Source organism: Geotrypetes seraphini, chromosome 9 (genome assembly GCF_902459505.1).
Source record: "Geotrypetes seraphini chromosome 9, aGeoSer1.1, whole genome shotgun sequence".
In the NCBI taxonomy this organism is placed as follows: domain Eukaryota; kingdom Metazoa; phylum Chordata; class Amphibia; order Gymnophiona; family Dermophiidae; genus Geotrypetes; species Geotrypetes seraphini.
The window spans coordinates 151,848,031-151,863,383 of NC_047092.1; the positions used below are offsets into that span (position 1 = coordinate 151,848,031).

At 43.1% G+C, this 15,353-nt stretch overlaps 1 protein-coding gene across 1 annotated transcript in view; it reads right to left on the reverse strand.

The window, feature by feature from the left end:
- PCOLCE2 (procollagen C-endopeptidase enhancer 2) overlaps positions 1-13,598 on the reverse strand; it is a 60,582-nt gene extending 46,984 nt beyond the window's left edge. Inside the window, exons 1-4 of the mRNA XM_033957612.1 lie at positions 13,409-13,598; positions 11,122-11,230; positions 6,706-6,961; positions 1,467-1,591 (exon numbers count right to left, since the gene is read on the reverse strand). Of these exons, the coding sequence (XP_033813503.1) occupies positions 1,467-1,591; positions 6,706-6,961; positions 11,122-11,230; positions 13,409-13,482 (564 nt within the window). The 5' untranslated portion in view covers positions 13,483-13,598. The remainder of the gene's footprint in view (positions 1-1,466; positions 1,592-6,705; positions 6,962-11,121; positions 11,231-13,408) is intronic.
- Between the last annotated feature and the right edge of the window lie 1,755 nt (positions 13,599-15,353).

The following is a 15,353-nucleotide window of genomic DNA, read 5'->3' on the forward strand; positions in this document are numbered from 1 at the left end:
GACCGCATATCCTTGCAAATCTATGCGGTTTACAAAAGATTACATCTACTTACAACTGAGCAATCATCATGGAATTTAATTACCCAAAAATCTAGATAATAAGTACCGTAAGTTTTCAAACATTATCTCTCAAATAGTTGAAAAAGTTCAGCAGAATATTTCTGAGAAAATTAAACAATTACAAACTGAAACTGCTAACCTTAAAGACTGTTTCAGCAGTTATTAAAGATCAGAAGTTCATTACAGGAAAGATTGAACAGCTGAAAAATTTTAAGAGAAGATTGAACTTGAGGGTGCTTTATAGGTATGACTCCTGTAGATATTTTTAAGAAATGTCTTATGGTGTGTATTGAAAGAATTGTAAAATTGTTTGGGAGTCTCATCTCCCTCAGTCCAGATCATAAAAAACGTCATCAATGTTTTTTAGGGGTTTTGTCTGATATGTATCCAGAAATGTTTCTGCCAGTTCTATCATGAAGATGTTTGCTTATTGTGTTGCCATCTTGGTGCCCACAGCAGTGTCCATGATTTGCAGATAGATATTGTTGAAGCGGAAATAGTTGCGAGTTAGAATGAATTTGATTAATGTTGTAATAGCGTTTAGTGAGTATTGGTGGCAGCGTTTACATATGTAGCTTTATGAAATAGGGCAGCTACTCGTGAAAGTGCCAACATTTCTACCGGGAAGCAGCTGGGTTTGTGCCATTCATTTTATCCACATGTATAGTTCTCAGAAGGGTGCTCCGCTATATGAGTGAACTGGCAAATATATGTGCATCCTGCAAGTATTTGTGAGTCCATTAGGGAGAAAGAAAATACTTGCATATAATAAATATAATCCCTTTTGGTTGTACCACAGAAAGGTGGTATTTCAAATCCTTAAACAAATAGGAAAAAATATTTTTTAAGCTCTGGAACTCTCCTACTAGAGGATATTGTATTATTGGTTAGCGTAGTTGGGTTTTAAAAAGGTCTGGACAAGTTCGTGGAGGAAAACTCCATATTTTGCTATTGAGACAGACATATTGGAAGCCATTACTTGACCTGAAATCGGTAGCATGGAATGTTGCTGCTATTTGGAGTTCTGCCAGGTACTTGTGACCTGGATTGGCCTCAGTGGAAACAGGATACTGGGCTAGATGGACCATTGGTCTAATCCAGTATTGCTATTCTTATGTTTCATGATCCTTTATGAGTATCGACACAGAGCCGTTTCCAAAATACTGCTGATACTGAGCATGTCCCAACCTGGATGCCCCATTTATGATTTCTACATCTTAGGTAAAATTAGTCTTTCTATATGCCACATTTTCCTTCATACTGTACGTACAAGTGTTATTGAACTGAATAAAAAGAGGAAAATTTTTTTTGGCACGCATCCCAATAAATAGTTACCAGCATGGATATATTCTGTAAGTGAATTAAAGTCTGATGTCATTGTTACCCCTCTATATGTTAAAACTCACCTGATTTGGGGGGGCTATAATATGCCAGGAACAGGTGACTCCTGCAGGATAATCTCGGTCTGGCCAATTTGGAGTTTTAAAGGAACCTGAAGGCTTATCCAGTCGTCCACCACAGTACTGATCCCCTGTAAAAGGGAACCAAAAATTGGAAATAATATATGACTCAGCAGCTTATGGTCTGCTTCAACATATAGCAAAAATGGTAGCTCCTGAGGGCATTGAAAGAGGGAAAAAGGGAAGGGAAAGGCGATAGGACTTGTATACTGCATTTTTTGTGGTTACACATGCAATGCGGTTTATAATAATAATAATAATAACTTTATTCTTCTATATTGCCATAATCAGATGACTTCTAGGCGGTTCACATCGAAGAGGGCTGGACAATCAGCGAATTACAGAATGCAAATAGTGAAAGTACAACATATTACATAAGAAATAGACAAAGGAAAATGTAAATTTAGTGTGGCTTCTGTTTAGGAGATGAATCTGTTAAACAGTACGATTTTATTTACTCTCTGAAAGGCGCCATAGGTCAGCCTGGCTCCATTGATGTAGTTACCCAGCCAGGACTGCTGTTTGCTTGCTTGAAACATGAAAGACCTGTCCAAAAAGGATTTGTATTTACAGCCAGTGATCCTTGGGTATGCAAATATATTACAGTTTCTGGTTGACCGTGTGGGGCTGCGTAGTACGAAATGTGGTAGAAGATAGGAAGGTACTTATTTTGACCTGGGGCAATGGAGGAGTAAGTGACTTGCCCAGAGTCACAAGGAGCAGTGCTGGGATCGATTCCGCAACCTCAGGATGCTGACGCAGCAGCTCTACTACTAGGCCTCTCCTCACCTCAGTGACTGGCATTTAGCCTAGGCCTTTTCAATAGCAGCTCGTTGCAAGTTACATTCAGAAACCCCAGAGGGCTCATAATCTAAGTCTGTACCTGAAATAACGGACGCTTAATTAATTTGCCATAGATCACAAGAAATGTCAGTGAAACCTGGAACTGAGAATCCTGAAAAAAAAAACCAACCTTTGAGACTTGTAGGATTCAGTGCCAGCTCCAACCTTGACATATTTAGAGACTCACTGGAGGTCCATTTGTCCCAGTTTACTTTGGAAAGAGTAATGCTGTGTTTGATTCCTTGTCCCAGCTACAGGATATATCTGATCATAAAGGCTCTAGCACAGATGCATTTCTAGCCTGTGGCTGGGACAAAGAATCAAAAAATATATACATAGAAATAAAGTATGTCAGATACATTAACCTTTTCCTATCGTGTGTCCCGGATGACGGGACATTCCAAAAATGACATAGACAGTGGATAAACAGTCTGTATGGACTAATAAAGAGCCAGGAAATACAAAATATTTGAATTTACAGACTTATGACTTATTTACATTATGTTTACAATAGCCGTAAATGATAAAGGTGAATAATACAAAACTTTGCTAAAATAATTACGATTGGAACCAGCGTAACATAAAATTTATTACGATAGGAAAAGGTTAATTGTAAAACACATTGAGATCCAAGAGGAGCAGCCTAATGGTTAAAGCAGTGGGATGATAAGCAAAGAAGCCCACATTGAGTCCCATTTTGACTCCTTATGATCTCGGGCAAGTCACTTAGGGGGGTAACTCTCATCTAGAGTGTATGCGCAAAACATGAATGCTACTATGGCATAGCAAGACTGAGAGGTGCCCAGGGCGGTGGTGCCCCTCCCCCACCCTCTTCTCTGTCCCCCTCCCACCTCCACATGCTCCTTCCCCCCCTGCACACGCCACTCTCTTTCCTCCCGTACCTCTGTAACGTTCCTGGCACAAGCAGCAACCCCTGAGCTGCCGTCGCGCCTGCATTGGCTCTCCCTCTGATGTCACTTCCTGGGGTCCGGGAAGTGACGTCAACGGAAGAGCCAACGCTTGTGCGACGGCAGCTCGGGGGTTGCTGCTCGCACCAGGAACGTTACAGAGGACGGGGGGAAGGGAAACGGCGTGCTCGTGCAGCAGTGGGAGGGCAGAGAGGAGGACGGGTGCTTGCACCCTCCTTCCAGATGGTGCCCAGGGAAGACCCCCACCTCCCTTACTACGCTACGGTGTGCATGTAACTGCTATTATAAAATACTAGCGTGAGACTGCGGTTACGGACCTAATTTTAGCTGCAAGCGTTTATGCTAGCTCAACAGCTGATGTAAATGCTTGTGCCTAAAAGCAGTCAGTTAAGTGCATAACTGCCGTATCCTATAACCTGTGCATAAGTGCAAGGGATTCCCCTGACTCGTCCATGGCCCTCCCTGCCCCTAGCAATTGCATGCTAAAGAAAATAGGTCCTAACTCCCAAATCCTATATATGGTGCCTAATAAATCTGAGCCAATCAAAACAGCACTTGGTGAGATTCTATAAAATGTTGCGCTTAGCAACCGTATGCAACATAATCTTTAGGCACACCCATCTAGGACAAGAAAAGCCAGGCCTAAATACCTGCATCTATATTGTAAGCGGATTTGGGCATAGTCTATAACACTGCTCCTAACTTAGGATTGCCCGAGATCCGCCTATGCTCCTCCCCCGGCCACTCCCCCTTTTGAGATTTGCGCACTAGAAGTAACGCTCACCATTTTATAAGAGTGTGCTTAGAAGGTTATGCGTGTAACTTCTTAGTGCCCATTAGGGTCAATGATTAGGCATCAATTGACAATTATCAGCACCGATTGGCTGGTGAAACAAGTTGCATGTGCAAATCGGCAGTGCGCACCGATCTGTGTGTACAACTTAGGACACCATATATAGAATTTGGGCCTAAGCTTATAGAATACCAACTAAGTGCAGTTATGTGCATGATTGCTAATTAGCTCCTATTATAGCCAAATATTGATAATTATCGCCAAATAGCACCAAATTTAATAATTAAGTTACATGTGTAACTGGCAGTATTTTATAACCCCAATCGTTTCTTCTAGTATATCTACTATAGTCTCCTATACAAAGGCTAACTTTAGATCAAGAAGATCTTTACTTAGTAATATCTGGAATAAAGACTACAGGTCTCAAGTGCCCAAGGTCAGTTACCAGAACTAATCTTGGTTAATTGGCCATTCATGTAGGCTATCATTGATCTGAGTCTTTCCCTTTTATTCTGGTAACTGACCGTGGGCACTTGAGACCTGTAGTCTTTATTCCTGATATTACTAAGTAAAGATCTTCTTGTTCTAAAGTTAGCCTTTGTATAGGAGACTATAGTATTTTATAACCTGCATGTGCAATTTAACACACTATGTGTGACAAGAGGCACACAAAATTGTAGAATTGGGGAGGATTAACCCTCAATTGCTTCATCTCCAAACTTATGAACCAATGCTCAGAACTCGAGAAACTTGAGAAACACACTGATCTAACAGTTAGGAAAAGCATCTCGGTGCTCTGGAAACTCCGCACCTTAAAAAAATACTTTGACAACACCTCATTCCGCCTGTTAGTACAATCCTCCATTCTCAGTATCCTGGACTACTGCAACATAATTTACTTGGGCTCCATGAAGAAAACCATCAGGAGACTTATATTCGGCTTGAACAAATGGGAACACATCACCCCCTTTTACCAAAAACTACATTGGTTACCATTTGAATCCAGAGTCCTATTCAAGTTCGCTTGCTTCTGCTACAAAACAGTATTTGGTTTATCCCCAAGCTACCTCAACTCACACTTCAATTTAAATTGCAACATCAAGAATTCCCGCGGAATTCATCTGTTCGCCTTCCCCTCCCTAAAACTATGTCATTTCAAAAGGTTCCTTGACAGAACCTTCGCCTTCCAGGCGGCTAAACTGAACTCATGGCTAGCCCAAATTGTGTTCGATGCACCCACCTACCTCGACTTCAGAAAACAACTCAAAACTCACTTATTCCATGGACAGAACCCTTAATTGCCCCCTCTTCCACCTCTCTCATCCCCTCCATCAATGTACTGAAATCTCCACCTACTCCTTCTTATTGTACATTCCTAACCTGCTAACTTCTTGACTTGTACATTCTTATCCTGCTGACTTCAACAAATTCATTGCTTGTAACTTGTCTAACTGATGTGAACCGCTTAGAACTCCCTGGGTATGGCGGTATACAAAATAAAGTTATTATTATTATTAACTCCCATGCTATAGGGAATAGTATCTGAGACATGCGAAAAGCAGCTGCTTTTAGGGCGGCTGCCTTCACCGTTTAGAGCAGTGTCTCTCAAATTTTTTTGAGCAGGGGCACACTAAAGGTAGTGGACACGGCTTGAAGCACCCGGAAGTGCGCGGACGTTGCCGTAATGACATCACGCATACGTGTGACATCATGACGTCGACGTCCGCTCATGTGCAGAAGCCCTCCAGATGGGCCCTGTGACACCAGTAGGGGGTGCCAGCAGGGAAGAGGGCCGGAGAGAAGGAGAGGCACTGGCGCCAGCTGATTGCCTACAGCAGTGTTTCTCAACTACTTCAAGCCAAGTACCCCCTAAGTCTAACAAATATCAACTGAATACCCCAACCACAGACCTCCCTAGGCCCACCCAAGTTCTGCCCCAGATCCCATCCCCTTTACTAATTCTAATGCAATTTTAACATTCATTTTTCATATACACACAATATACACAGCACATATAAATTCTCAAAACTGACACGTTTCAAGCATTATATTTAAAATAAAATCATTTTATCTACCGTCGATCCTCTGCAGGCTGCTGTAATTAGCTTTAAAGGTGAGACCGGGAGGCCAGGGGGGAAGTCGGAGGATGCTAGAGAGAAGGGGGAAACATGCAGGCCTTTGGCAAATCATTCAGCGCTGGCGCTGTACCGTGTAGGGAAGTCAGCTGACAGGCACCTCTCTTCCTCCTCAGTGTGCCGCGGCACACTTGGAATCTCAGGAGGCACACAGTTTGAGATACACTGGTTTAGAGAATCAGAGCCCAATTGCCTCTACCATCAGTGTTAGGTTTTGAGCATCAGCCCATTAGATAAATCCTCGGGGGAAGGGAAATACTTATTATACCTGAATGCATTTCACTTCAATAGCTTGCAGGTGGTATATAAGGATAAAATTAAATATATAAGAGCAATATGGCATTTACGTTTACAGCACATACTGTCATACATGCACAATAACTATTCACTTTGAAGCAACAGGTATATTTCATTTTTGTATGCCTTCAATGACACCAACTGTGTGCGCTCTTTATATTTAACTTTTGAAACTGAATTTAAAGTACCTCTTTCGTTTGGCTTTGCTGCAGAAAAGATAGCACTGAATCCACTTCCTGCTGTGTTGGCATCTGAAATCATTTGTACCAGCATTCTATTGCTGTTTGACACGACAGCACCGGGATTGAGAGTGCCACAAAATCTGCCGATGCGCTCTCTGCTGGTGTGACCACTGTATACGTCCACAAAATCATAGCGGCACAAGCTGTCACTTTCCAAATCCATGAATTGGAAAGAGAGGACAACCACCTTGCCCTCAGGAACCTACATGGGGCAAAGGAACATCATTGTTATTGATAAAGTGCCATTAGAATATGTGGCATGGTAGATATGGGACAGAAAGGGTTAGGAAAGATAGGGACTAGCATGGATTAAACGTATACAGTGAAAAGTGGCCCCATTCCGTAATGAATCCAATTTTCAAAGGGAAACCCTTTTTATGATAATAGTTTGCCGACCTGTGAGGACATAGAAGAACACCAGATTCATCTGGTGTGATATAACATTAGCTGAGTTGCATACTCGGAGACTGCAAACTCGGTTCACAGTCATAAGCGCGCGGGACACAGCTGCGCCGACATTAGAGAGCAGACAATTAGAAACATAGAAAATGACGGCAGAAAAGGGCCACAGCCCATCTAGTCTGCCCACTAATGGCCCACCCCCCTAACTACCTCTATGAAGAGATCCCACATGCTAATCCCATCTTTTCTTAAAATCTGGCACGCTGCTGGCCTCAATTACCTGTTGTGGAAGATTATTCCAGCGATCAACCACCCTTTCGGTGAAGAAATATTTTCTGGTGTCGCCATGAAATTTCCCACCCCTGATTTTCAACGGATGCCCTCTTGTTGCCGTGGGTCCTTTAAGAAAAAAAGAGATATTTCTTCCACCTCGATACGCCCCGTGACATATTTCAACGTCTCGATCATGTCTCCCCTCTCTCTGCGTTCCTCGAGTGAGTATAGCTGCAACTTACTCAGCCGTTCCTCATACAGGAGATCCTTGAGACCTGAGACCATCCTGGTAGCCATTCGCTGAACCGACTCAATTCTCCGCACATCTTTTTGATAATGCGGCTTCCAGAATTGTACACAGTATTCCAGACTCAAGCGCGCCGCTGTAAAAGTTTATTTTAAAAAGCTCTGACGGGGGATGTGAGATAGTTTACTTAATAGTGTTTGCGCTGATGTTGGGGGTAGTTTTGGGGGGGTTATAACCCCCCATTATAGAGGAAACTACTTTTTTCCTATTTTTTAGGGGAAAAGTTAAGTTTTCTGCATAACCCCCCCAACAGCAGCGCAAACACTATTAAGTAAAGTGGGGGGTTCCCCCCCCATCGGAGCCCTTTAAAATAAACTTTTACGGCGGCGCACTGAAGTCTTGCGCGCAATTGTCTGCTCTCTATTGTCGGCGCGGCTTTGTCCGTCGCGCTTGTGTCCAGTCACTGCAAACTCAGGGCCCAGATGGGAGTTGATGGGTGGGAACTGTCTGGGTAGCTACTGACCTGATTCACAAGTTCGATTACACAAACTAGCATTATAATATGTGTCATAATCCAAGAAAAGGGGCCAAGCCTTAGAAACTGAGTTATTCAGCTGGTTAAGTCATCAAGAAGATGCTGATTCAAATCTTTCCACCATTTCATTTGCCAGAGATATACCATTTCAATTAACTAAAAGTATTTAGTTATAAACAGAACCCAACTGATATTGTTGCCTTGTTTCTCAAGTAAGCATGCATTAAAACTTGGTACATTTAATGCTAGATTGTGACACATATTGAAATCTAAATATACTAAAACATCCTCTTCATATACTAATAGTGAAAAACTAGACTAATCCTGTCACTGAGAAAATACAAAGAAATCCCCCTCCCTCATGACCCGATGTCACGACAAAGTAACAGGAGCCACTGTGAGCTACCGTAATTATCAAGAGACTAGACATTATGTATGGGACGATTGATGGAACGAGGCAAAGAGGACGACCTGCAATCAGATGGCTGGATAGGTGTCAGGTCAAAAGCGCGCCGGGACAAAGGCGCGCCCAGACAATTGAGCGCAGCACGGGGGTGTGCACCGCAGAAAATTACTGTTTTTAGGGCTCCGATGGGGGGGCGTGTGGGGGCGAACCCCCCCACTTTACTTAATAGAGATCGCGCCGCGTTGTGGGGGTTTGGGGGCTGTAACCCCCCTACATTTTACTGAAAACTTCACTTTTTCCCTGTTTTTAGGGAAAAAGTTAAGTTTACAGTAAAATGTGGAAGGTTACAACCCCCCAAACCCCCCATAACGCCGGCGCCATCTCTATTAAGTAAACTGGGGGGGCTCCACAACAAAACCCCCCGTCGGATCCCCTAAAAACTGTAATTTTCTTTGGCGCACGCCTCCATCTTGCGCTCAGTTGTCGGCACGCGCCTTTGTCTTTCGCGGGGTTGTCTATGAACCGGCTGGATATGTTGAAACCAACCACAGGGATAACACTGGAAGATCCCACCGGACTAGCACCAAACCGAACTCATTTTAGATCTGCAATTCATCGAGTCACTAGATCTCGAACATGAGTCGATGGCACCTAACTAACTAGCCCTTGATAGTCATGTAACAGAGCTAACCGCATGACTCAGAAGGGACTTGATTCTTATAGCTCTCCCCTCCAAATAGTTCCTGAATATGCAACGAACCAACCACTGACCCCCAGCAAGAATCCCCCTACCCAAGCATTAAAAATTAAATTAAATGAGAAAGAAATATAGAGGGAGAAAAGAAAGAAATGGTAACCACTAAATGCTGATATTTTTATTTATTTTTTTTTAATATCTTTATTCATTTTGAAGGCCAAAACAAGTGCAAACATATTATACAATCATATTACATTATAATAGCACCTAAATTCAATCAAAATTGTAATCTATGACAAATATATATATCACACTCCATCTTCATATTCAAAAATTGCACTCAAATTAAAGATTAAAAATACTTTCTAACCTCCCCTCCCATCCACCCACTCTGGACGTGCATAATCAAGGGGCAAAACCCATAATCACTCTTTGCAATATTTTGTCAATGGCTCCCAAATATCCAGAATGCTGATATTTTTTTAAAATAAATAAATAAATATTGATTGACCTGGGATCTTCATTGAAGATGCTTCAGATATGTTTCTTTACTCATTCGCATATGGGTTACATGAAGATTATGTTTGTATTATTGTAAACTGCTTAGGTCTAGGTGGGTTAGAAATGTTTTAACTAAATAACTAAATTTGTGCTTGATGCTGGTAGTACCATAGCTAAAAAGAAGAAGAACATTTTAAATCCAGCTTTAAAATGAACATAATTAGATTCAGCTCATAAACGGAGGGCAGCAAGTTCCAAGCTAAAGAAAGTAGATAGCCATGTAGATTTAGAATGAGTACGCTGACAGGAGGAAGGAACAAACTATTCGGAATGGGACGATTCAGCGTGGCCCTTTCATCACAGCCAGTTTGGGACATTTAGGGCTCCTTTTACTAAGGTGCGCTAGCGTTTTTAGCGCACATAGGAAATTAGTGCACGCTACGCTTCTAGAACTAACGCCAGCTCAATGTTGGCATTAAGGTCTAGCGCCGTGTGCTATTCCGCGCTTTAAAGCCCTAGCGCATCTTAGTAAAAGGAGCCCTTAATTGCAGCTGTTTCATTGTGGTCCTTTAAAAGTGGACTGTTCCATCATGCTGAGTCGGCCCCCACCCAGCTCACCTGAACAGGCAGCTCGCGAGGAGTCTGACAGATGCCGAGTCCCGAGTCGACCCCCATCGCGCTGAGTCAGCCTGCACCCATCTCGCCTGAAGAGCCGAGGAGTCCAACAGATGCTGTCCCAAGTCGACCCCGTCGCGCTGTCGGCCCCCATCCAGCTCACCTGAAGAGCTGAGGGGTCTGACAGATTCTGTCCCCACTCTGTCAGATAACCATGATACAGTGGGGGGCGGGGGCTAGGGCGGGCCTGGGGCGGGATTAGGGTGTTACAGGGCAGGTTTATAGTTTAGTGCTGACGTCCTGCGCGCTCTTACTAATTGTTAAATCCCAGATCAAAGTACTACTTCTTCCCTGCTTTGCTACACAGCTCTGCAAACACCCAGCTCTCTTTCCTGAATACTAGTGCCTTAAAACGAGATACATTTATGTGAATCAATAAATGAAAATACTTGAAGAATATTTACAGGGCTTGCATTTATCTTAAGGTCCTTCTGTCTCATACATGCTGGGGACTGTTATTAAACTGTCTGCTAGGAACAGTATCTTCCCTCGTAGAGGCTAATTTAAGATTGCCGGTATGCACGGTTCTATAAATGATAACAATTCACATTAGCAGCAAAGGTTGCCTCTGGCTAAAGTAATTTTGCATCAAAAGGACTAAAAGGCACTTTGCGATCGAGTCTTACCGTGATTCTCCAAGTGCATCTGCTGTTGGGAGGATAGACACCACGGAAGCCTTCATTCCCAATTAATCCACTTTCTCCAGAGAGATTCCCTCCACATGGAAAAGCATGCCTGGGGTGGAGGAAGAACAAGAAGCAGAATTTTGTTGAATAACAAAATGTATAGTGCACTATGATGCCCTGTTAAGGAACAGCTTATTATGAATTTATTTTTTTTATCGGATAGAATAAAAAAAAAATATAAAGCTATCCTCTTGCTATAAAATTTACAATAAAACTAAAACTCTTTATTCATTCTCCCCCCCCCCCCCTCTTTTACAAAACCATGGAAGTGGTTTTTAGCGCAGGCCGGCACGCTGAATGCTCTGCGCTGCTCTCAATACTAAGTGCGTCGGGAGCACTGCAGAGCATTCAGCGCACCGACCTGTCCTAAAAACCGCTTCTGTGGTTTTGTAAAAGTGGGGAAGGGGGGTTGACTTTCCATGCAGACACTTCTGTAGATGCTTTACAGCAGGGGTTCTTAACCTGGGGTCGGTGGACCCCCCTAGGGTTTACTTTAAAGTTTAATATACTTTGTGTATGTCATATATGTATAAGACAAATCTCGATAAATAAAGTACATTATCCCCTTTTGCAAAACCGAAGCAGGTTTTTAGCGCAGCCACAGTGGTAACAGCTCTGACATTCATAGAATTCCTATGAGTGTTGGAACTGTAACTGCTGTGGCCGGGGCTAAAAACCATGCTACACTTTTATAAAGGAGGGGGGTATATTAATTGCATGAAAAGTCATGTTTGTGTACATATTTCTGGGGAGGGGGGTCCATAGCTTTCATCAGATTCTTAAAGGGGTCCATGACTCAAAAAAGGTTAAGAATCACTGCTATAGTCTTCCAGACCTATAACAACAGAAGTGGACGCCAAATTTTTTAAAAGTTTTGTTTGTGGTCTGTGGAAGGTAGAAAAACGGACTGTGTGAACAAATTGCTCATATTAAAGCTGCAAAGTTTGGTATAAAATATTAACTTTATTACATTTCGGAACCACGTGTGTTTTATAGGTGCTAAAAGCGCCTCTTCTAACAATGGATTTTATGAACGTTATTAAATCAAGAAAGTAACTCAAGAAAAGAGTTTTAAAACGTAAGACGTAACTCTCTTATATTGTACACAACCTCTGGTGCAAGTTTTGCAAAAGAAAATAATGTATTCATAAACTATATAAAATAATTAAATTACAGTCTATTATGTTTTCAATGCTCCTTTCTTGAGTTCACTGTTCAGCTGCTGGTATTATAATGTTTGCAGGGGAATCCTCCTGGCAAGATCAGCACAGAAACACCCAGATTTAGTAAAACTTAGGGCTCCTTTTACTAAGCTGCGGTAGCGTTTTTAGCGCGCGCTAACCCACGCGCTACACGGAAAAACTTACGCCAGCTCTATGGAGGTGTTAGCGTCTAGTGCGCGCGGCATTGTAGGCGTGCTTAGCGCAGCTTAGCAAAAGAAGCCCTTAGTGGCAACGAAGGGACTATAACTATACGTAGCTCCCTATGTAAACATACGTTAGGTGGGGGGGGGGGGGGGTGTTTAGAAAGAGATCATAAGAAGAAACACCAGAACCACAAATGACCACTTGCCAGCTTGAAGAATCCAGCTAGTACTGTCCCTTTAAAACCAAATAGATAAATTCAGAATTTGCTCCATGGATTCGCCTTCTCTTTAGCTTCAACTCAGCTCAAAGCTTCTCACGGAAATAGTTTCATTTAATGTAGATAATCGATTAAAATCCTAATGCTGCAGGGTGGCGGGTAAAGGGCGCCATCACTTTACCCCTCTTTCCCCTTCCGCCAGAAGCCAGAATTTAAGTCGTTAAAACAATTCAAAATCTCATTCAGATCTCAAGATGCTGCAGGGCCTCTTTAATCTAGTTCTGCGCCTCCCCCCATCCCCCCCCCTAAAAAAAAGTTTCAGGAGAGGAAATAAGGCCACTTTCTGCTGAGGTGAATTATGACTTTTTTTTTTTTTTACTTGCTGTGCTTGTGAGAGCTATAATTCCTTCTAGTCAGATAGCAAAAAAAAAGAGAAAGTTTTAAGAGAAGAAAATGCAGAATAGGATGGTAGAAAAGACGCGGCAAGTTTCTCGCGCCAGGAAAAGAATCGGATTCTGTCGCTGAATGAGCCACGTGCGGCGAGACCCAAGTCCCGGGCTCCAGACAAAAGACGAGCAGGGACGGGGACGGGACAAGGCGCGCGACAGCCCTCTCTCCAGGGCTCGACAAGGGCTGCAGTTACCTCTCGTTCGCTCGCTGGCTGAAGCCTCGATCAGCCAGCAGCAGTCCCAGCAAGAAGCAGAAAGCTCTTCTCATATCCGATGACAGGAGCCGGCAGGTTGCTATTCACAGCTGGAGGTCTTCTGGGGGGGTTTGCAGGAGATCGTCTTATAGTCGGACTCTGCACTCATTTCCCTGGGGGGTTTCTCTGGTGGCGGATTGCAAATGATGAATATACCATTTGTTCTTAAAAAAAAAAAAAAAAAAAAGAGGAGGGGAATAAGTTTTCCTAAAACTAGAACCTCCCTCCTCCTCCTCCTCCCTTCTTTCTCTTTACTGAGAAGAAGAGGAAAAGAAGCCACCTCTGAGTACGTGTTGAAAAAAAAATTTGATTCTGTTTCATTTTTCTTATCCCTTCTGAATTTTTGTTTTGTTGCGTGTTAGGAAATCATTCTGGGTATGTATTTCTTCTGTGTTCTTGCTCACTTAAGAATAACCACTCTAAGGGGGCTTTTTACTAAAGTGGGTTTAATTTTGGTGCAACTTGCCTTCATGGAAAACACAAACACAGATAAGTGGGAGCTTGCTATAATTGTTAGAGGCTTACCCAGCATATCCTTTCCAAGCCCTACAATAAAATGTCCTTTGAAAGGTGTTATACCTGTTTGTAATAACATAGGCACTCTGCACCACCCTCCCACTCTACACCTTGTACGGTAATAACCAAAAACAAAGGTGGGTATGGGAATAACAGACCACAGATTTATTAATTCAATTTGCTCAGAAAATTCTAGGATGCACCAAAGCTATACTGCAAGTTCAGTGTTCCTGCTGCATTCTTCCCATCTTGGCTTGCCAGCTAGGGAGCAAGACCCATGAGTCCAAGCAGTGGCCCAACATTAATCCTTCTATATATAGTAACACTTTCAATTTAAATTGATGCTTAAATGTCCGATGGTATGATGTAAGATACAGCATAGGCTGATGCCTAATTCAGTTGTTGATTTTTTTCATGATATCTGAGTTATCTTTGGCCCCCATTAATCCTTCTCATGCTAGGTTACAATATATGTTGACTTTTCTGGCCACAAATTGTTCAGCTATTACAACATGTTATAATGCTTTTGTATCAGTCCATAGTGAAACTGCACCTCAAATAGAGTGTGCAATTCTGGTCACCAAATCTCAAAAAATATAGTGGAATTAGAAAAGGTACAGAGAAGGGGATGGTAGGACTTCCCTATGAGGAAAGGCCGAAGCTGTTAGGATTCTTCAACTTGGAGAAGAGACGGCTCAGGGGAGATATGATAGATGTCTATAAAATACGGAGTGGAGCGTAACACGTAGAAGTGAGTCACTTGTTTACTCTTTCCAAAAATACTAGGGGGCTCCTTTTTACTAAGGTGCGCTAGCGTTTTTTTAGCATGCGCTGCATTGCCGCACGTGCCAACCCCGCACTACCCGCCAAGAACTAGTGCCAGCTCAATGCTGGCGTTAGCGTCTAGCGCGCACGCTAAAATCGCTAGCGCGGCTTAGTAAAAGGAGCCCTAGGACTAGAGGGCATGAAATTGAGTTACTCGGAGAGAACATGAACTCGCAGGCCTCGAGCATGCGCAGATGCTCATGGCCTAGCAAGAAGAGGAGGCCGATCTTCGAGCACCGGCACCAACGCACAGGACATGCCGATGCTGGTGCCCAGATGATGGTAAGAAGCGGCGGGGGGGGGTGCCAAATCACGGTGGGGGGAGGTGCCCAATCGCGGCCGGGGGGGGTGCCGGATAGTGTCAGGATCGCGGGGGGGGGGAGGCGCTCGTAAATCGAGCCACGCTCGGTTTCCGAGGTGCCGATTTTGCAAATGTTTTGTAAACCGAGGTACCACTGTAATCTGTTTTACTCTTTTAGGCCCCCTTTTATCACATTGCGTTAGGTTTGTTTTTATCATAGGAATTCTATGAGCAACGGAGTAT